This window comes from Hemicordylus capensis, chromosome 2 (assembly GCF_027244095.1).
Source record: "Hemicordylus capensis ecotype Gifberg chromosome 2, rHemCap1.1.pri, whole genome shotgun sequence".
Classification (NCBI taxonomy): domain Eukaryota; kingdom Metazoa; phylum Chordata; class Lepidosauria; order Squamata; family Cordylidae; genus Hemicordylus; species Hemicordylus capensis.
In genome coordinates, this window is record NC_069658.1 from 186,043,629 (window position 1) to 186,067,002 (window position 23,374).

At 45.4% G+C, this 23,374-nt stretch overlaps 1 protein-coding gene across 1 annotated transcript in view; it reads left to right on the forward strand.

Moving 5' to 3' along the window:
• FGD1 (FYVE, RhoGEF and PH domain containing 1) overlaps nt 1–23,374 on the forward strand; it is a 68,218-nt gene that overhangs the window by 18,612 nt on the left and 26,232 nt on the right. Inside the window, exons 3-5 of the mRNA XM_053295662.1 lie at nt 17,942–18,115; nt 18,985–19,159; nt 22,724–23,183. Coding sequence (XP_053151637.1) covers nt 17,942–18,115; nt 18,985–19,159; nt 22,724–23,183 — 809 coding nt within the window. The remainder of the gene's footprint in view (nt 1–17,941; nt 18,116–18,984; nt 19,160–22,723; nt 23,184–23,374) is intronic.

The following is a 23,374-nucleotide window of genomic DNA, read 5'->3' on the forward strand; positions in this document are numbered from 1 at the left end:
TGGCAGCGGCTTCTCCAAGGTTGCAGGCAGGAGTCTCTCTCAGCCCTATCTTGGAGATGCCAGAGAGGGAACTTGAAACCTTCTGCATACAAGCATGCAGGTGCTCTTCCTGGAGGGGCCCCATTCTCTAAGGGGAATATCTTACAGTGCTCATACATTTAGTCTCACGTTCAAATGCAAAGAGAGAGGCAAATGCACAGGCATATCCTCCTACTTAGTAAATGGAACAACTCATGTTTGCTACCACAAGACCAGTTCTCCTCCCATAAAAACGATTGGTCCATCTAGCTCAGTATTGTCTATGCAGACTGGCAGCGGCTTCTCCAGGGTTTCAGGGAGGAGTCTTTCCCCGCCCTATCTGGAGATGCCAAGGAGGACACTTAGGACCTTCTGCATGCAAGCATGCAGTTGCTCTTTCGAGAGTGACCCCATGCCCTAGGGGGAATATCTTACAGTGCTCACATTTAGTCCCCCATTCAAGTGCAAACTAGAGTAGACCCTGCTTAGCAAAGGGGACAATTCATGCTTGCTACTACAAGACCAGCTCTCCTCCCTATGCAGCAGACAAATGTGCAGCATGATTGCATCACATCACATGTTTCGTTGAACTAGACGTTGTGCAGAAGAGGGCGAAAGAGACACAGAGCAGTGGCAACTCCATCACTCAGGTAACATTTTTTTAGACCCTGAGGCACAGGGGAAGGAAGTAATAATTACCTGACTAAAGAGATAAGATCAGAGAGGTGATTTCTTGGAACAGGCCAATTATTTAAAGATGGCATGCAAATGTTTGGGTTTTGCAGAACGCTCTGACCTACACAATGAGGGTTAGACTTATAAAGGTCTAACTTGATGAATAGATCTGTGCAAGTCTTAAACTTGTGTACCATCTTTAACGATGGTTTGTTTCAATAAAAGATATTACCAGATCAGTTCTTATTCCTATGGGACCAATGTGCCTTTCAAAACTTGGGTGAACTGGAGGACTCTCCTGTATTGTTCTAGGTAATTGGAGTTCCCAGGTGCAACTCTGGCCTGTCCACTAGGTGAACTAGGCAGTTGCCTAGGACACCAAATGGGGAGGAGCACCAGTGGCTTGGGTCATGTGCTGCCCTGTAAGCCAAAGGTATTGTCCACTCGAGTGCAGGCACTTGCCTGACATCCTGCTGCTGATGGCTGCAGCAACAGGGAGGACAACGAGAGCATTCAGCAGGGGCAGAGGGTGCTGCCACCCACCCCCTTTGCCTGCACAGATGCCTCTGCTTCACAAGTGAGCGCCTCCCGTCGTCCCAAGAGGGCAAGTGTGTGAGTGAGTGAGTGAGTGGGCGCTCCCCAACCGTGTCGCCTGCCTGCCTGCCCACTTGCCCTTCTTGCTGACTGCCTCTGTGGCTGCGGAGCTGATCTGCTGCAGCTCATTATAATGGGCAGCCAACCTACTGCAGAGCATTATAATGATATAGCTGTGTCGCATGGGCAAAGGGGGCGGGGGGCGGGGCACCAAAACTAGGCTTCGCCTGAGGCACCAGAAATCCTTGGGCCGGTCCTGTCCAGGTGCAAGAAGCTACATTCCCCACCAAAGTAGATTTGATTCCATACTTGGAGCTGGTTCATGGCTGGTGCCAGCAAGATGAAAAAGATCCTTTTATACACCTATGTTCCTCCACCTTAAAAAGGCAGGTAGGTTCCTGTTTGGGCAGTACTGTTTGAAATATCTGGCCTAGCGGTTACTAGGAACAAAGCCAGTAGGAGGGATTTTGACTTCCTCCCCAGGTTCTTGGGAGCTACAACGGGGATTGGGGGTGCTGGAAATCAAGACAGTGTTTGTGCAGAAATCCACAGGGGTGAGTGAAATCTGGGTTTCTGGGGTTCAGCCCTTTGTTCTTGGAAGGAGATGAGATAACACTAGTGGGTGAGAACAGGGATTACAGCTTTAAGCAGCAGATCATTTTGGATGGCAGAGTGGGAGCCAGAAGGCTCTGGCTCTTGGGTACACATTCAACAGGGAGTTCTCCTGAGCAAGTGTTGTTGGAATAAAATTGAGCTGCTGAAGTACTTTGATCTATTTCAAAGGGGTTTGTGCAGGAGAATTTCCTGGTGGATTATGCCTCCTCTTCATGAATGCCACTTGTGATTCCTGTTTTCGGCACCAAGATGTTTTGGGCTGGCCTTTTTTGGAGATGTGGGATCCTAGTTCCCCATTTTCTGTGTGTGCTAGTGGGTAAGGGTCAGAATTCTGGAATGCAGCGGTGAAAGAGAGCTCAAGAAAAATCTTGTGCAATTCAGTCTCTGCTTCACTTCCTGCCCCGAAACTCTTCCCATCGCACTTAGAGGCTACTATTGACTTGATAGCTGAATAACTACAATTCTCAGCTGGTGACCTAGAATAAGTAAGCAACATCAGATAAGATTATATCTTTATTTTAAACTATCGTCTGTTGCCTGGGAATTAAAGTTCATAACCTCATTAAATACAAAGACTATGCATTTGAATAGAGTTCTTGGGATCCTGGAGCTCTGCAACAATGTGCAGACCCCCTGCTGGTCAATGTGTATTACTTTACACACAAAAGTTTAATGTGTTGGAGCCCAATTCAGTGCTAGTTATTCATGTTGTAAGTCCCATTGAAATGAAAGGAACAGGTTAGTAGTGACTGATTTATATCAGTGGGAATTAGACCCAACTAACCCCCGCCCCCTTCCTGGACTGATCTGATCAGATCTCACTAATGTTTATAATGTGTGCATTGATTGGCCATTTGTTTTCAGGTGGTTGCTGCCTTCAGCCTTTTCAGGCATGGGTCCTACCTTTTGCCCCAACATAAGATCACATTAGACATACAAACATTTAAAAACCCACAGCTATCCCCCCTTTCTCTTAACATACCCTAAAGAAAAATAAAATTATGGTAGTATCGGTGTTATGACCCACCTTAGTCGGACTTGTGGGTCGATCTCCATGAGTTGAAGATCAGTATGTTAGAGGAAGAAGGAACAGTCCTGTCCTCCCAGGTGCACCCCACGTTCTCCCAGATAGCCCATTAGCTCCTCCTGACTCTAGCCTGCTGTAAATGTATTTATTATTTATTTATTATATTTGTACACCACCCCAAACTTGCATCTCTGAGCAGTTTAAAGCAACATAAAACAAATTTAAACAGAAGTTAAAACCTTTAAGCAATTTAAAACCACAAGTCTAGTTAAAAAGCTTGGATGAATAAATGTGTATTTAGAGACTTTTTAAAAGTTGTCAGAGAAATGGTTCTGGGTCATACAGGTTTCTTTACCTGGGCAAAATCCAGACTCTTACCTTATCTGTACAAATTCCTAGTCACTACCTAGATATCTCTCCTTGTCTGTCCTCTAGTCTCATTGTTTGCCAAATGCATTCACAGTCTACCAGACTCCTTATTCATCTGTTTGCTCCTTTGCCTGATGTTTCCCCCTATGCCTTTCTCCCAGCCTTTGGTGAGACTCTTCAGCTTAGACCTTTGCCTGCAGTCAGATCTGCCTCTATATCGACTTCCTCTGCTACCTTTGTGAGGTCTTGCTTCCTAGGCTCTGGCTAGGCTGTCTGCTGCAACACTCTGGCCCTAGTCCCAATTCTGATACTTGCACCATCTGCTTCTTGGCTGTCAACAGCACCAATGTTGATTTTGAGTCTCTCCTGAGAGCATCCAGAGGAAGGAGAAGTTTCAGTTTTGCCTGCTATTCCATGGTCTGTAGCTGATCTAACAGTTAAAATTTTCTCAGTACAGTAGTTAACTTCACTCTTTCTTACAAACGGCCCCACTTCCTACCCTCCATATTTGGAGAAAAGGTTATCCTCTATCTTCTGTATGACAGAGGCCTTTAGCATATTTGAAGACTACTATTGCAGCCTATCTCTTGGCCTTCTTCATTCTGGTTTAACCTTTGGTCCCAGTTCCTGTCCTTATATGTCTTGCATCTGAATGATTTTATAATCTTTGTTGCAGTTTGCTTTGGCTTTTCAATATCTTCCTTAAAACTGACTCTGTGCTTCAGCTGAGATTGCACTCATGTGAAGTTTGTGTATGTTAGTTCCAACACCATTTTGCTTGATATAGGAGATGCCTTGTATAAACAGAAACTTTCGTTGGTAACCATACATGGCAATGACTAATCTGTACAGGATAAGAGCTATCTGTAGAATGTGTGTAAAGTATAAGGAGTTGACTCATATTATTTTCTTTGTCTTGGGATAAAGAAATGAAAGCACAAACACTCAACATGCCATCGCCAGACTTATAAATTGTCCTGATTGTATACAACATACTGGAGCCGAGATCTCAAAGCCAAGAGATCAGTTCTACCTCCCCATTATGTCATCGTGCTGTTACCAACACAGAATTAACAAGGAGGCCAATACCTTCCTAAACTGTGTGTGTAGTGGTTGTTTGTTTGTCAGTTATTATGCCCTTCTGGGGCTTAAGGCAGGATCTCTGAGTCCTTAAGGAGGTTTCTGAGTAGGATTTTGTTGCTAGCAGGGGCGTAGCTATAATTGAGCGAAAGGGTTCAAAGAACACAGGCCCCCAGCTCCTGAGGGCCCTCCAGCTCCACCCCTCCCTATTTTCTTCATTAGCCCCCTCACTCTGGGGGGCCACCAGAGAGAGGGATGAACACAGGCCCCCTCTCCCCTAGCTACGCCCCTGGTTGCTGGTTTCTCCAATCAGCAGACTAAAACGTTAAAGCTGTTCCTGGACTGTACAGAGTATAAGTGGGGAAGATAAAATTGTTTGTTTGAATGCTCCCCCATAAGAGAGAGAAAACGTGCTCTGCTCATAGAAAACTAACATATCTCACTGGCACGCTAGTATTCTATAGGGCTATTCTCATGATCACCCAAAATCGGGCTAGGAGAGGCTAGCCTGATTTTGGCTGATCGTGTAAACCACCGGGCTTGCAGGCTTGGAGCGCTCGCTCCACAAACCCGGGCTAAGGGGAGGGACGGGTTTGTGGAGTGAGCGCTCCGCAAACCCGGGCTTTCCGATCATGAGTAGCCATGGCACGGCTCCTCACGAGGAGACCCCTGGAGGGGAGGCGAAAAGCCGCCTCCCGGCTCCAGGGGTCTCCCCAGTATGCCCTGCGCACTCACCTGGAACTTCCGGGGGCCGTGTGGCCCCCGAGCTCCCCAGCCCCTCCCAGCTCTGTCACACAGCCAGCAATTGTGTGGGCGGCCGATCCGGCTGCCCAGGGCTCCCGCTGGGATCGTGTGCGGGGAGAGTGGGCTTCGCCCGCTCTCCCCGCAAAAGTGGCGAAAGCGGGTCTCACTGATTGTGAGACCCGCCTCAGTGTGTGTTTGGAGGTTTCTTTTTTTTTAATGCAGGGAATTCAGTCATGCAGTTCCCCCACTTGCAGAATTAAGTGCTACAGTCCAGGAAAAGTATGACTGCTCTTGCTGCTTGTATACATTGTATATAAAAATTATTTGTCTATGCTGCAGAAAGTCGAATTTCTGTTAAGTAAACTATGTATTTATTTATTTTTAAATTTATATCACCCTCTGGCTGCAAGAAACCCAGAGCAGGTTCTCTAAACATAACCTGGTTATGCTTATCCTCACAACAATCCTGTGAGGTAGGTTAGGCTGAGTGATGAGTGACTGGCCCAGAGTCACCCAATGAGTTCCATGGGGATTTGAAATGGGAATTTGAACTCCAATCTTCCTGGTCCTAGTTCAACACACTAACTGAGGAGGAGAGAAAGAGAAGAGACATGATTTATATACCTATCCAAACGATGCTTGGATTTGAGGGTCATGAGGATGCTGACTTCCTTCTTGGAAAGGAGGTGTAGTCCTTTTAGTTGCAGGACAGGGGACTGAGGCAGAGAGACTACAGGCCATGTGCGGAGGCAATGTGCCTATTGATGACCAGGCTCTGACACTCAGGGAGGTGTGCCAAAGGGATTTCCCAGGGTAGGGGAGAAAGCAGAATGCTATATTAATATGATGTAGGGACATAAAGCTGTAGACCCTTTGGAAGGTGCTTTGAGTTCTCATGGAATTGTGCTCCCATTGGAAGTGCATAGTGATATGCCCATGTTTGTTTGTTTTGGAACCTGATGAATTGTCAGTGAATATTACGTTTGTGAATCTCTGTACTTGCACAGTAACTTTTTGTAGTGTGTAGTGCTACTACTGCCGACTTGGTTCTACCTGTTGGGTTTCTCTCTTTTGGGAGAATGTTTTGTTCTGTCAACTGTCGGAGTAGCAAGTAGGAATCAAAATCAATTGTGAGCCAAAGGCTGGCTACTGTTCCAGGCGGTTGGTGCCCAAAATTTGGAACCGTCTTTGGTGTCAAGTGAAGACAGCAAAACAGAGCCAATGCTTAAGGAGGCAGGAGAGAGTTGGGGTAGGGTTGGGGTGGCGATAGACTGGCCAGAAGGGTCTGGTTGCCAGCTGCTGGTGGTGAATAGATAGCCGGAGAGATCTTTCTAGGAGTGAGTGAGAGAGAAAATGTCTTGCCTGGCTTTCTGTGTCAACTGAATGGTTGAGGTTCATTCCTCCAGACCTGAAAGAATGTGCTTCTTCTGGGCCCATGGAGACTAGCACCTTTTCTTTCTTTTAAATCATATATTCCACTTCTCTGTTTGGAAGGAAACAACCCAAGTGACTACTGTTTTTGTTTGTTGGTTTGTTTTTAATCTCTGCTTTGTGTGTGCATGTGTTTAGCTGACATGGTTTTAAAATAATTTTATTTTTGCAGGACTGCTTTGAATTCCAGTCCTATTTTCCATAGTTGTGTCATCTATGTGATAATAGCATGGATACCATCCATGCTATTAAAAACATGCTGAAAAACGCTGGAGCCAAGAGCTCCATTCATAATTGCTCTTTGGTTGCAGTTTTCCAGCCAATGGTGAACTCACCCTGTGTTAATTTCCCCTAGTTTATATATGAGGATATTACACAGGACCTGTCTTTCTGAATTTTAAGAAAGGAGAAAGAAACAAGAGTAACAAGAAATCTCTCCTTAGCCATCAAATAGAACATTTATCTTGCCTTAACCACTGTCAGTTACCCTACGAAAGGAGGACATTAGATTGTGTTTAGTAATTCAACACCAGTAACTAGCAGTCTTGAAGATTTCTTCTACGTACTTGCAAAATTTAATTTGTTTTAATCGAGTCATAATTTGCCATGACTTCATTTTCCCTGCTTTTAAAAGAAGGTTACATTCATTCCTGCTTTGTGCTGTAACTGACGCTGTGGGTGAGTGAGCGGTGGGGGGTGAGGGTGACTATGGGCCTTGGTCCGCTTAAGGATGTTCAAGACCTCTTCTCCTCATTTTTAGCTTTTGTTTTTTAATAAAGGTAAGACTGTGACCCTTCTATATATATGAGAACATAAGATGATACAAGTGGGCAGTAGCCTACTCAATTTCTTAATAAGGAATAAACCTGTTCTGATCTAGTTTTCTGGCCAGTGAGTGCAAAGGCACTGGGATGGCTGGCATTTGTATTTAAATGTTGTTAAAAGTTATTTAATAAATTATATTGCTTGAATGCAGCTACCGCATTTGTGTTCTGTGTTGACTTGTGCAGTGGCTCTCTGGTGTACACACCTGGTAATGGACCTGTTCTGTTGTGGTCTTCTGTGTGGTTGCCTGTCTGCCAATAATTCCTAGACAAAAAGTTATTGTTAGCATGAGGATGCCTTTCAGAATACCTTGCCAATTCAGAATAGCCATCTCACCCCCTTGCTTCCCCCCTGCTATGACCCCGTCTTCCTTCACCCTCCTGTTTTATCTTAATTTTGGTGACCACAAGATGACTTGTGATCTGTTTCTGCTCGGGTCTTACAGCTTATTTTGATGATGAACAATGTATTTGTAGTTTCTTCATACCTGTTTTGCTGAAGCCACATATTGTAAAACTTTGCCTGCTGTTTTTTGGTCTCTCTCTTACTTATGGTAACATATTTATATCATAAATGTCTTGCGGGACCAGACCAAAGGTCCATCTAGTCTAGCATCCTATTTCCGACAGTGGCTAGCCAGATCCCTCTGAGAAGTTCACAAGCAGGGCATGAAGGCAACAGTCTCTTCCCATTGTTTCCCCTCACATTTGGTATGTAGAGGTGTACTGCTGCTGAACATGGAGATGCCATTTAGTTACCATGACAAATAATACTTGTCCGTGAATTTGTCTAATGCTTTTTAAATCCACTTTTAAAGACATATATAATACATTTTGTCCCTTTCCCTCTGTGATTTGCCTGTACATTGTCTGCAATGGGCTTTTATACCATGAAGGTTTTAGTCTGGAGGCCACACTGCGCATTTAAAATTCAATTGGTATGTGTATGTATGACTATTTTGTTGTAGCCACCAGCATATGATTGTGTGTGTGCTCTCTCCCTCCTTCTCTCTCTCAAACACAAAGTGGATACAGATGATCTTTTACCAAGAGATGCTAACTTAACCATAGTGCAGCCAATGTAATCAGTAAGCATTTGGTAAGCCGGTTGTCTGTATCATCCTGCCAGCTAAGTGGTAACAAAACCTTTCCCACATATCAAGTGCAGATGTGTGGCAAATGGTCACCTGCATCCACCCAAAGACCCTGTCAAAAGGCACATGAAGGCAATTTTTTCCACAGTAGGAACTGTCACAGTTGCACATACTCCTGCATTTTCCTTGTCAGTTGCTTGGCCTTGTCAGTTGCTCCAGCCCTGCTTTATACATATCTGTAGTAACCTATCCCTCTGTTCATTTTCTGAATGTTTCTCTCATGATTATCAAATCTTTTAATGCTTGTTGTAGCCACATAGACTGACTTGGACTATTTCTATTGAGCTGATTCGGAAGATGGTAGGTGGGGCCTTCTTCTGGCTCCTCCTACCATGCGATGAAGTGCATGAGTGCACATGTCCAATTTCTCTTCCTGGTGCACTGTTATGCTTCTTTGCATAATAGCTTGGAGGGCCAGTTGCGATTTAAATACTACTTTATTGTCCAAACCGAACTTCATTTATTTTGTGTGAGGATACAGTACGGACCACATTTGTTTATTCATTCATTCATTCATTCATTCAGTTTTTATACCACCCTTCCAAAATGGCTCAGGGCAGTTTACAATTAAAACAAGACCATTAAAACCAATTAACAGTTAAAACAAAAACTATGAAACAGCATACAACAACAATTAATTAAAATATCGTAAAACAACAGTTAAACAATCAGAAAAATTTTAAAACCCTGAAAGACCAGGTTACAACATTAAAACCATTTACAACATTTTAAAAACCCTGGAAGGCCAGGCCAAACAGATAGGTTTTAAGGGCTCTCCTAAAGGCCAATAAAGAATTCAAATTACAAATTTCTGAAGGTTGTGCATTCCACAGTCCAGGAGCGGCTACAGAGAAGGCCTGCCTCTGAGTCGCCACCAGATGCACCGGTGGTAACTGGAGATGGACCTCTTCAGATGACCTTAATGTGTGGTGAGGATCATGCAAAAGAAGGCACTCTTAACCTGGACCTAAGCCGTTCAGGCCTTTAAAGGTAATAACCAGCACTTTGTATTTTGCCTAGAAACATAGCAGCAGCCAATGTAGCTGTTTCAAAACAGGCATAATATGGTCTCTCTGGGTTGCCTCAGAGACCAATCTGGCTGCCGCATTTTGAACTAACTGAAGTTTCTGAACTATGTACAAAGGCAGCCCCACATAGAGCATGTTGCAGTAGTCAAACCTGGAAGTTACCAGCTGATGCACCACTGTTTTGAGGTTTTCCTCTTCAAGGAATGGATGCAGCTGTCGAATCAGCCGAAGCTGACAGAAAGCACTCCTGGCCATAGCCTCCACCTGAGATACCAGGGTGAGGCCCAGGTCCAGGAGTACTCCCAAGCTGCATACCTGCTCCTTCCGGGGTAGTGTAACCGCATCCAGAACAGGGCTCATCCCTCAGATTCTGAGCCCCTACAATGAGCACTTCCATCTTACTTGGATTCAGTTTCAATTTGTTATCCCTCATCCAGCCCATTACTGCCTGTAAGCAGACCACATTGCAGTCGTTGTGGTCCATACTGCAATTTGTATGTTTAGGTCACTGTGGTGGAACATGTATAGGAGCTGGGGAGTGAGTAGGTGAGTGTGTGTGGGTTACCCTAGTAACCAGGCACAGAAGGTTCAGAGGGAGAGGGAGTTAAGAAAGGCAGTGGAGATAGAGAGTGGGGAGAGAGAGTTGGATTTAGTTGCATGGGAGTAGGAGGTGCATTTGAGCTGGGGGTTGAGAGTTTGGGTGTGTGTGTGTGTGTGTGTGTGTGTGTGTGTGTGTGTGTGTGTGTGTTCTGAACAGGAGAGATTGTTCAGCAGGATTGTGTGGAACCTGAATGGTGAATGTGTGGAGGCTGGAGAACCAGCAGTGTTCTGGGCAGCTCTTAGTAACAGACAAGAAGGTCTGCAGGTCAGGAATTCACTGTTTAAAAACCCAAGTTTAATTTCCTCTGTCCCAATTACCTCACTTCCCTATATGTTACATTTTATCCAGAACAGCTGATGCACCTAGTAACTTGGTAAAGAAGCTTGTGTGCCCTGCTTTGCAGAGACCTTTCTTTCTTTCATCTTTCATTCTTTCTTTCATTCTTTCTTTCTTTATTTATTTTTATATCCCGCTCTTCCTCCAAGGAGCCCAAAGTGGTGTACTACATACTTGAGTTTCTCTTTCACAACAACCCTGTGAAGTAGGTTAGGCTGAGAGAGAAGTGACTGGCCCAGAGTCACCCAGCTAGTATCATGGCTGAATGGGGCTTTGAACTCGATTCTCCCCTGTCCTAGTCCAGCACTCTAACCACTACACCACACTGGCTCTCATTTTAATCAGTAAACAATAAAGTTATTCTTGTTTTCATTTTATACCTCAAATTTTGTTTCATTTTATATCCTGAACGTATATGCCTATCCTGCGCTTGTGAGGCTATGCAGTCAAAGGTGTTGAGTACCGAGAGCAGGGTCACAAGAATTTATATGGTGGCAGTTAGGGAAAGTAAAAGCTGGATGAATTACCAGAACCTGGAGACTGAACTGTCATAGAACAATAAAAACAAATCACCTCCCTAGAATTGAGAGGGGCATCAGGATGGGACCCTGACAGTCACCCATCTGGTTTTGATTTATTTATTTTGCTTGCTTGCTTGCTTGCTTGCTTGTTGTGTGCATGTGTTTCACATGCACAAATGGCACCATATATGCTACCTCTCAGAGTCTATGTGGAGGGATAAGCAACCTTCAGATGTTCTTAAAAAAAATTTTTTTTTTTAGTAGCCCCATTGATTTTCAATGGGGTTACCAAATTTTCTTTGATTGAGAAGCATTCGTAGGCCTAGTGGTTGTGGAGGGAAGAAAAGGGGGAAATGTAACCTCTTTCCCTCCCTCTCTGCCTTCTTAGAGACTTATGTCGCCCAGAACCAATATGGAGACCATCTCCCTTTGTCCTAGGCCCAGCTCCATAATCTCTGGTACTTAGCTACTACTGTGGGCTGCTACCTCTGATTGTCTAAGCCAGGGGATTTCAAATATGGTCATACATATCAGCCTAAATGGATAAAACAGTTGCTTGAGCTTTTTGTGGTAGCTGGTATCTTTGAGTCATGGGGGTGTTGTCTGGAAATCCCTCCCCTAGAGGCAAGAAAAGTCATGAGGCCTTTCCCCCCCTTGTATTCTTCAGCTAGAGAAAGGTTTAGGTTAGATGAAAAAAGGGGCCTCAGAGTTGCAATATCACCCTTTAGAGAACGTCCCTTGCAGTGGCTTGCCTAAGACTCTATCTAAGGTGGACTGTACTGATAAAGGACAGTGCGGCAATCAATTTAATTTCAGATGTAATGCAAAACCATGGTTTGTGCTAAACAGGCAAACTATGAACATAAGAACAACCCTGCTGGATCAGGCCCAAGGACTATCTAGGCGGCCACCATTAGGGCTGTGCGCGTACCATGGTTCGAAGCATGGTGTGAGCACTTTGAGGGAAATTTAAAAGGGAACGAAGAAAATAGAGTGCAGGTGCTTACCTGCTTTCTGTTGCCTCTTCCAGCTTCCTGTTGGGGCAGCGTGTGTCCCCAAAAGCCCTGCACGCTGTCAGCATGCACATGGCGCCTGCACATGGCACAGTTCAGGCACATCCCTAGCCAGCATCCTGTTTCCCACAGCGGCCCACCAGATGCCTCTGAGAAGCCCGCAGGCAAGAGGTGAGGGCATGCCTTCTCTCCTGCTATTGCTCCCCTGCAACTGGTGTTGAGAGACCTCTTGCCTCTGAGGCTAGTCTATAGCCATCAGACTAGTAGCCATTTTATCAGCCATGATTCAGAACCGCTTGTCTGCGTTTGTTTCCCATCTGCTCAGGACTTTTCATCTGTTCACTCCTGCCTACATGGTGCAGTACCCATGCAGTACCCTCTTGAAGTGGAGCAGCTCCCATTTCCTAACCATGGTTTGCCAATGATCTGTGAATTCAGATAAAACAGAAAAAATACAGTCAGCACAAACAGTGGCTTACAAACCAACTTCAAACCATGATTTCAGATGTCGGTTTATTGGCCCCAAACAAACCATGGTTTACAGGGAGACTCTGATGTTAAAACAAACCATGTTTTAGCTAAATAAACCATGATTTCAAGCTACACCTGAACCCAGGCATTATCAGGACTTCTTCTGGGACAATCTCTAAGAAGACCACTAGGATGAATTTTTATCCCTCAGTCTCCAATTCAAGTGAATTTGGATCTGGAAGGACGAGTGACCTCCCAAACAGCTCAGTGGGTTTTTCTGTCGCTCTCAAAGGTAACCCAGAGTGAGCCGGGTCTCACGATCAGTGAGACCCAGTTTCAGGAGCTCAGCAAGGAGAGCAGGCTAAGCCCGCTCTCCTCACACACCAGCAGGGTGGGAACCCTAGGTGGCCGGATTGGCCGCCCACATGATTGCTGGCTCCGTGACGGAGCCGGCAGGGGCTGGGGGGAGCAGGGGCCGATTGGCCCTCAGAAGCTCCAGCATGCCCTGCGTGCATGCTGGTGAGACCCCCGGAGCTGGGAGGTGGCTTTTTGCCTCCCTTCTGGGGGGTTTCCTTGTGAGTAGCCGTGGCTCGGAGCCATGCCTCGGCTACTCATGATTAAAAAAAAACTGGGTTTGCGGAATGCTCGCTCCACAAACCTGGTTTTAGGGGAGGGGTACTTAGGTGGGTTAACCGCCTGGGAGCCACCGGGCTCGCCTGCAAGCCCGGTGGCTCCCACAATCAGGCAAAATCGGGCTAGGCTCCCCTAGCCCGATTTTGCCTGATCGTAGGAATAGCCCCAGTATCTTTTATCTGCTGCTTTTAACATCTATCCCTGACTGAGAGTTTCTCCCTTGTACTCCTGGTGGCCACTGAAATGCAATACCCATTATCAGTGATGTAGTAGTTCTATGTTTTAAGGAATCCTTTCTAGTCAACAGACCTGTATGAGTTTATAAAGGTCCTTCTGCTTTAACTGTACTTACTGTACAGACAGCTCCTGGGTGAATTCCTTCTCCATTATTTCAGTAAACAATGTTTCTGGAAGAGTACCTTCTGGGTACGATTGGGAGATGCATGTCAGTGAACAAGCTTGTTGTTATTCATATTCCTTAGTTGAGAGTTGTATTATTATTGAGTTTTGAAGCTTCTCCAAGTGTTCTTGTTTGCTCTCCTTTTGGGAGGAAACCAGAAGTGCCCCTGCTAACTGGGTGAAGAGGCATCTTTTAAAATGGTGGCTTTCTTATATTTAGTAAGGGAAGAACAAGTGTCCGAATCAGTCACGCCTCCTTCCTTGTGGCTGGTGACTCCCTTGTGGTCCTTCAAAGCCCTTTTGGGATAGGAAACTGTCTTCTCATTCTTTTTGCTGTGTAAACCACATTGAGAACTTTTTGTTGAAAAGCAATGCCAACCACCCACAGAGCCTCGTCTTGCTCCTTTGTAATGCCAGGTCAGTCCAGAATAAACTTGAGATCATCCATGATTTGATTCTGGATGAAGGGGCTGATCTGGTATGTATTACAGAGACTTGGTTGGGCGAGGCTGGTGGCCCAGTGTGGTCCCAGCGTCTCCCTCCAGGGTACTCTGTTGAGGAGCAGGGGAGATGAAGTGGCTGTGGTCTATAAGAACAATATCTCCCTTGCCAGGATCCCTGTCGAAGTGTCTGACCTTATTGAATGTGTGTAGCTAAATTTGGAGACCAAGGATAGACTGGGACTTCTGTTGGTGTACCAATTGCCTCGCTGCCTGACGGAGTCCCTAACTGAGCTGACGGACTTGGTCTTGGTCTTGGCATTGGAGTTGCCCAGGCTTGTGGTGCTGAGGGACTTCAGTGTTCACTTTGGGACCTCCTTGAATCAGTACTTGGAACCAATGATTACTCACTGAGGATGTGGACAAATTGTTTGGAATGATGCTGCGTAACTCTTGATCCTTGCCCGACATGGCTTATATTATCTGGCATGGAGGCTGTTGTAGAGGGCCTAGTAGAGATTATAAATGCTCCTCTGAGGAAGGGCAGGATGCCTCCTTGTCTCCTCATTGTCGTAAACCGCCCAGAGACGTAAGTTTTGGGCGGTATAAAAATATGTAAATAAATAGATAAATTATTAGGCAATCATTAGACCGCTTCTGAAGAAGCCTGCCTTGGATCTGTCAGAGGTAAATAATTACAGGCCTGTCTCCAACCTTCCATGTCTGGGCAAGGTGATTGAGAAAGTGCTGGCCTTCCAGCTCCAGGTGGTCTTGGAGGAAACTGATTATCTAGACCCATTTCAAACTGGCTTCTGGGAGGGCTATGGGGTGGAGACTGCCTTGGTCGGCCTGATGGATTATCTCCAATTGGGAATTGACAGAGGGAGTGTGTTGGTCCTTTTGGATCTCTCGGTGGCTTTCGATACCTTTGACCGTAGTATCCTTCTGGAACGTCTGAGGGGATTGGGGGTGGGAGGCACTGCTTTGCAGTGGTTCCACTCCTATCTCACAGGCAGATTCCAGATGGTGTCTCTTAGAGACTGTTGTACTTCAGAATCTGAACTTTCATATGGTGTCCCTCAGGGCTCCATATTGTGTCTGATATTGTTTAACATCTGGGAGTGCTTCTGGATCCGAACCTCTCCTTGGTGTCCCAGGCTGAGGCAGTGGCCAGAGGTACTTTTTATCAGTTTTGGCTGATAGGCCAGCTGAGTCCGTTTCTTGTAATGAATGACCTCAAAACGGTGGTACATCTGCTGGTAACCTCTAGGCTGGATTACTGTAATGCGGGGCTGCCTTTGTACGTAGTCCAGAAACCACTGTTGGTCCAGAATGCGGCAGCCAGGTTGGTCTCTGGGTCATCTAGGAGAGGCCATATTACTCCTATGTTGAAAGAACTACACTGGCTGCTGATACATTTCTGGGCAAAATACAAGGTGCTGATATCTATAAAACCCTAAACAGTTTAGGCCCTGGGTATTTAAGAGAACATCTTCCTCACTATGAGCTCTGCCAATTAAAATCATCTGGAGAGGTTAGTCTGTGGTTGCTGCCAACTTGTTTGGCAGCTACTCAGGAACGGGCCTTTTCCGTTGCTGCCCCTGGACTTTGGAATGTGCTCCCTGTTGAAATAAGAGCCTCCCCATCTCTGGCAACTTTTAAAAAGGCACTGAATTTATTCACCCAGACTTTTAATTAGATTTTTATGGTTTAAATTTTTAATGTTGGTTTTAAATGATTTTAATGTTTAAATGATTTTAATTGTTTTAATGTTTTAAATGATTTTAATTGTAAACCTCCCAGAGACGGTATAAAAATATGTTAAATAAATAAAATAAAATAAAATAAAATAAAATAAAAGCAGGAACATAAATAATCTTAATAGTGTAATCCAACACAGTAACAAATTAGCAAATATTTAGCTTGGCAATGTTTTGTCTGAGTTAACATTATTTTTTTGGTATGCGTGTGTAAGAGGGAACTCTCACCACAAGGTGATTTATTCTTCCAAGTAATTTTTCCTTACTTGTTCTTAAGCATGTGCTCCTTTGCAATGAAATCAAGAGACAACGACTGAATCCTTCTACTGAAGATTAATAACATATATTTCCATGGTTGTCTCTTTCACCACAGAGGATGTGCTCTTATAAGAAGATTTGAGCACAGGGAAAAGACAAGCATTTCCCACCTTGTGGTGTGAGTTCCCTTGCTATTAGTTTTGTCCTCGACCTGACAGAAAATGATGGGAATGGGTCTCTATAGGCACTTTGCATTGCATTGCCTTGGCTGCCTACAGGAAGAATGGCCTTGGGATTTAAAAGATTCGTGAACCCATTAGCTCCTGGAATCAACACCAGGGATGGAGTATGCAGCCCTCTCATAGGAACATAGGAAACTGCCATATACTGAGTCAGACCATTGGTCTATCTAGCTCAATATTGTCTTCACAGACTGGCAGCGGCTTCTCCAAGGTTGCAGGCAGGTATCTCTCCCAGCCCTATCTTGGAGAAGCCAGGGAGGGAACTTGGAACCTTCTGCTCTTCCCAGAGCAGCTCCATCCCCTGAGGGGAATATCTTGCAGTGCTCACACATCAAGTCTCCCACTGGCTGCACCAGGATATCTGAGGAAGAAAATACAAATAGTCTTTTTCATTCTCTCTCCACTAATTAACATGGGACACGATCTGAATGGCAGTACTTTTGTACCGCTCTCATTCATTTCAGTGCTCAGAAGAACCACTTGCTTGATCATGCCCCATTGGTAGGATCTCTTTCCCACTCCACTGGTAGAATCTGTCTCCTACCCTGCTATACGTAATGACACCCCAAATCTGTCATGTGGGATAGTCTCACCTTGCCTCATGGTAGGGCCAGCTCTGATCCTGGAATGCTCAGTGTACACATTGATGGGAACCCACTTTATCCTTCTAGAGCTTCTGATCGGGGATCCAGAACCTCAGCCTTCCCAGTCACTGTAAAGTCTGCTTGTTGCCATGCTGGGTAGTGTTATCTGAATTAGCTTGTGCTTCTGAATTGCGTGGGGTGGGACTCTTGTATTGAGTCCCACATCAAGCCAGAGCATGATGGCTCATTGCCTACGCTGGTTAGCTGCTCATTGAAATTGCTGATTATTACCTTTTAAAAGCTTAAATTGCCAGGGCCATGTATACCTTAGGGAATGCCTACACTCATACTTTCCTCCCCAGGCTCTGATATCTGGAGATGACACTCTCTACACCATGTTCCATCCAATGCTTTTCAGTAATGTGTGGGAAATGTCATTTTCATTGCTTATACAACTCTTTGTGGAACATCTCCTTAGGCTCACCAGCCCCTGTCACTCTTGGTGCTTTGCCAGAATGTAAAGACGTTATTGTCTGTACAAACCCTTCCCTGTTTCATTTAGTTTTTAACAGGCATCTCTTAACTTGTTTTGAATTTTAAGACTGGATTTTTTTACCAGCTTTATTTATTTCTTTGCTTTTAATATGATTTTTTTTAAAGCAGTGTTGTGTATTTTTGTTGTGTGGTTTTATAATTGCAATTTGGTTACAGGTTGCCTTGAGCTTTTTATAGAGTGGTACTTGATAAATGTGGTCAATAAACAAATGAACTAGTGGTCACCGGTTGGCTTATGTGGTGCAGTTGCACCAGAAAGGTCATCTTCATCTCAGGGGGAAGCATTATGGCGATCTTTATGATGGCTCGGGTAGTCTGTTCTGCATAGTTGCTTTGCTTTCAAATCTAAAGGGTTAAACAAAAACAAAACAAAACTCAACCTCAGAATGTATATGCCCATGATAAGAGAGGCTTGCTCCAGGCCTCATCCTCTTGCTGCTGAAGGCAACCCAGTCCTCTCCTGGGCTAACCCATTTCACGCCGAAGCTTTCTACAGTCTTGAGGCTACTAGGCTGGTGTAGGCTTAGCTTTGTTTAAGTAGCTCCTTTCCCATTTTGGTTTCCTTCCAGGTCCTGCTCAGCCCCATCGGCTCCTGGTCAAAAGCCTTTCGTTAGAGCCCAGTCCAGAACATTGTGCTCCAGAAGCACCTCAGCGACTCATCTCTGATCCAGGACCTGACAGCAGTGAAGCAGAAGCAGCCAAACACCGGCCACAGAAACGACCCCCAGGACCAAAACCACAAGGTATAAGCTAGATTTTGTAACCTGATTGTGCCGAAGATGGCAGAGGCTCTTTCTGGAGCCTCGTGGAAATTGTCTATGAACAGCGGATTGGCTTTGGTGGAGCCGCTGCCTTTTTCATTCTCAACTCTAGGAAATGGGGTGGGACACAGTTGTCATCAGAAGAGAGATAATTTTAATTTGTTTATTACTCTTATTTATGTTATATTCCATATCCTGCCTTTTGGTCTCAGGGGACCCCCAAGGCATCTCAGAATAAATTGTAAAAACAATAATATGCATGCATGCATCTATCTAGAGCTATCTAAAACAGCATCATATGTATTTATTTAAAACATTTCTAAGCCACCTTAAGAAAATCTCCCAGAGTAGCATGCGACTATAAAAAGGAATGTAATATAAAAATATGTATAGTAAAACAACTAGGGAAGCCTAAAACTATGTTAAAACTAGCAGCAACTTAGCAAAAGCCCAGGTAAACAAAAGATATAATAGTTGGTGAAGGTGAGGCAATTGCCTTCCTTGGGAAGGCAATTCCCTCTGGTTAGGGGCCCATGATAGAAAAGGCCCTCTCACCAAATTAGATGTTGCTTTTCAGCCCAGATTGGCTTCTAATACTTGAATATTACACAAAGGTGCAATATATTAGGGACACGAGATGGATCACAGTCTCTTCCGATCCCTAGCAATTGAAGTTGTAGTCCAAGTTACAGGCTCTTTTCTACAGAGGGAGGGAGTAGAAGTCTCTGTGTGAACTGGCTGATAGTAAAGATGCCAACCCAGTGATGACATCAGTCTTTGCTGGGCTGTGCATGTAAAAATAATAAATGGGGTGTGTGTTTGTGTTTTAATGTTTCCTCTTGCTTTTCCAGTCCCTCCCAAGCCAGCCCATCTGCAGGGTATCCAGCCACCACGATTCCCTGAATCCATCCCTCCGCCCCCATCACGGCCCCTTCCAGCTGACCCCCGCTTGAGTCGCAGCCCCCTGCAGAAGGATGGCGCAGGGCTGTTATCTGCCGTCTCGTCCCTCATTGAGAAGTTTGAAAGGTGAGGACTTTAGTTGCTTACAAGATCCTGCTTCCCTCCCCCAGCTGGGAACGTAGCTGCTCTTTCCTTATTTTGCCATGAGCTATGAAGACTTCTGAAGAATCAGAGAGCACAGGACGGAATGGGTGCACTGCACTCTCCACACTGGGAAGCTCCCATATAATCACTGAAGAGCTCCAGCCCTAGTTTAGGTGCACTCTGTGAAAGTTATTGGAGCCTTCCTCTGCATTCTAGACTGGAATCTCCTTCCCCCAGTTACTTGCTGCTGCACTGGAACAATCTATTGCTGACAGGACTCGATATGGCAGTGACCAGAACGTTTTATCCCACGTGATCTGCTTGGCCCATAAGAACTTGCAGAGAAGGTCTCCTGCATTTGCTGCCTCCATCTGAGATCCGTCTGGCAGCCATGCAGGTAGAAGCCTTTTCTTTGGTGGTGCCCTGTTCCTTGTGAAATTCTCTCTTTGGGAGATCTGGCTAGCTTCATCCCTTCTAATGTTTGGACACCTCCGAAAGACCTAGCTATTCCATCAGGCTTTTCCTCAGCATTTCTAGATAGGAACTTCTTAGAATTGCTTGTTAGGTTTTCTCTCTAATGCGCTTCGTGCTGTAATTTATGGTATTTTTTTTAATTGTTGCTGTACTTGCTTTTATGCTTGATGTATGCTTTTGGAAGCCACCTTGGAACTGTGAAGTGAAAAGTGGGGACATACGTTTAAAAAATAAAAGGCTGGAGCACTGATCCAGCCTTGCCATGAAGATGACTATCCATCTTTCTGTTTTTTCCAGGGTGGGTCTCCTTGGGCATTGCTGCATTCTTGCTTTGATGCTTTATTTCTTTATAAAAACATTTTTATTCTGCCTTTCCATTTTGACAAGAAATGCCCGAGGCTGTTCACATCAACATTTAAAAAACAATCAAAATCTTAGGACAGCTAGGCAGATATGTTAAATGGACAGACCAAATGCCATTCAAAATAAGATATTTAGAACTTCTCATAAAGATGAGTGAATCTTCCACAGGCTAGACACAGCAAAAGAGACCATCTTGCACATACCCACAACCCTACACTTCAGCTGAAGGTGGGACACACAAGAGTGCCTCCCCAGATGATGGCAGGCAGGCAGGCAGCCTCATGTGTAAGAAAATAACCCTTTAAGTATCCTGATCCCAACCATTTAGGGCTTTAAAAATAATAATCAGCTCTTTGAATTGAACAAACATAGGAAACATAGGAAACTGCCATATACTGAGTCAAACCATTGGTCTAGCTAGCTCAGTATTGTCTTGACAGACTGGCAGCGGCTTCTCCAAGGTTGCAGGAAGGAATCTCTCTCAGTCCTATCTTGGAGAAGCCAGGGAGGGAACTTGGAACCTTCTGCTCTTCCCAGAACGGCTTCATCCCCTGAGGGGAATATCTTGCAGTGCTCACACATCAAGTCTCCCATTCATATGCAACCAGGGCAGACCCTGCTTAGCTATGGAGACAAGTCATGCTTGCTACCACCAGATCAGCTCTCCTCTCCTCAAGTCTTGAGTCTGGCAATGGTCTGGTAGCCAATGAAGTTGCAACAACAGAGAAGTCACATGCTCCGGAAACACAGCTCTGGTCAGAACTTTCACAGCTAAATCCCAAACCAGCTGAAGTTTCCAAACACTTTAGCATTATACCAGATGTGCTAGTAAGGATGATGTGGCATATTACAACTCTGTAGTGATGTTACATCTCAGGTTAGATGGTATGATTTGCACTGGCTGTAATCCTTGTGTGTGTGGTGATGGGCGGGGGCTGAGTGGCGGTGGCTGGGGAGCATAAGCTGAGCTCTGTATGGGCTGGTGCTCACGATCATCCTGCCACTCAAAGTCGAGTGGCAGAGGGAGGAGGTGGCACATGTGCTTCCCATTCCTGGTGATCTGCACGGTGAAAATGACTGAGAAGTGATTGGCCATCCAACTTCCAACTTCCAACACTGGCCATCCAACTTCAATTCCAACTTTGAGATGTTAGTTACCTGTGTTGACCAATCACGATTGCCCTCTCACACACAATCACTTCTCAGTCATTTTCACTATGCAGACAACTGGGCATCAGGAGCACACATGCCTTCTCCTGCCTCCACTGCCTGACTTTTGGTGAAAGGATGATTGTGAGAACCAGCCCTATGACTTGCAGGAACTCTGAATGAGAGTATCCGGTGCCCTCCCCCAGACCTTATGCAGACCCATCCTTTGACCTTCCCCCACCACCTTCTCCTGAACTGCTTCATCACCCCTGAAAAAATGTATAGCAGAGCTAGAGAACATAAAGAAAAAGGCAGCTAAAATGATGGGGAAGCCCAATTACTTTGCTCTGGAATAGAAATGATAGAGGTTTCTCTATCATATCTACTTCAGAGCAAAGTAATTGGGCTTCCCCATCATTTTAGCCGCCTTTTTAAAATGTTCTCTAGCTCTGCTATACTATAAGGTCATGATGACGAAGTGGAGAAGGGGATTTGGAAAAAATGATGTGCACTCAAGATGAAAACTATCACAGGGTCAGTAACCTGAAATTGATAGGCAGTGGACACGACACAAAGCTGTACTTGTTCACATCAGTAATTCACCTCTGGAATCCATTGCCAGAGGATATTGCAATGATTGCTATCACAAATGACTTCTTAAAAAGGATTAAATAAACACATGATCTATGGGCGGGGGGCGTAACTGGGAATGTAAATATCCACATTTGGAGAGAACATACTCTAGTTGACATTCAGTTTTGACACGTAGGATTCACACAAAGTAGGGTGCAGGACTGGTGTCCCTTATCTACTGTCCATAGATTTGGGCTCATGTATATAAATACCTATGCAGCTAGGCCTTGTTCCTACTCAGTTGAGTTGCTGCATCTTTGAACTGGATCACTGTATTTTTGATTTCCAAATGAACATGCCTTACCTCCAAATGAATCATGCCTTACCTGTCAATTTCCTTGGACCTCTGGTTGGTCTCATGGGTGAAAAGACAGAGTGCCGAACTAGATGGAGCATTGATCTGATGGAGTGTGCCAGTCCTGTTTTTGGCCAAGGGCTGTTAGTTAGGAACATGGGAAGCTGCTGCCTTATATCAAATCGGACTATTGGCCCATCTAACTGAGTATTGTCTACACTGACTGCCCGTGGTGGCTCTCCAAAGGCTTCAGATGGGGGTCTTTCCCAGCCCTACCTGAAATGCCAGGGATTGAATCTGGGACCGTCTGCATGCAAAGCAGATGCTCGTCCACTGAGCTACAAGGGGAATATCTTACAGCAGAAAGTGCTCAAATGTAGTCACTTATCCAAATGCAAACCAGGGCAGACCTCACTTAACAAAGGGGACAGTTCAGGCTTGCTTCTGCAAGACCAGCGCAGCGATCCTCTCTTCTGTTGCTGATAGATTTTCCTTCCTTTAGGAAGTGATTAGGTGAGAGTAAGAACAGCCTTTGGTTCTTTGTTGCCTCCTGATCTGTGATTTACTCCCTACCTCTTTCTCAGAGATCTTGGAAATCTGATTGTGTTTGTGTTTCTTCTTCTTTATTGTAGGGAACCTGTAATCCTGACTGTGGAGCAGGCCCCCTCACCGTGTCCCAGCCCAGAACCCCCAGCCCCAGAGACAGGTTCCATGGAGCCCTTGCCGGATCGCCCAGCTTCATTGGAATCGGCAGATCTGGCTCACAAACTCCTGGACCTCCTGGCACTGGAGGGGGGACAGGAGGCTGTGGGGAGCGCTGCCTGCCTGCCGTCGCACGATGGTGGGAAGCTGGCTAACCGAGACAGTGGCATTGACAGCATCAGCTCACCATCCAACAGTGAGGAGATCTGCTTTGGGGGTGAAGAGGGGGCAGGTGAGGGAGCAGGGGCGGCCGGGCCTCTTGCTGTCCTCAAACGCCGCTCGACCCGTGATTCTGAGGGGGACAGTGACATGGACGATGGCAGTGGGGATGAGGCTGAGCTCCTGCCAGAACTCCCACCACCCCAGGCAGAGAGACAGGACTCCGATGAGGTGAGAAGCTGGGGTTGGGCACCCTGATGCTAATGTGACACCCCTCTCCCTATGGCCTGATTGACCTTGCTAAGCCTTCCTTTCCTTGTCCTTAATGTTATGATGTTTACTGAAGTATCTGCACCTGAAGCAGAACTAGGGAAAATAACAAGGGAGAGTGGGTATAGGGAGTGCGCCACCCATTGGAAAGC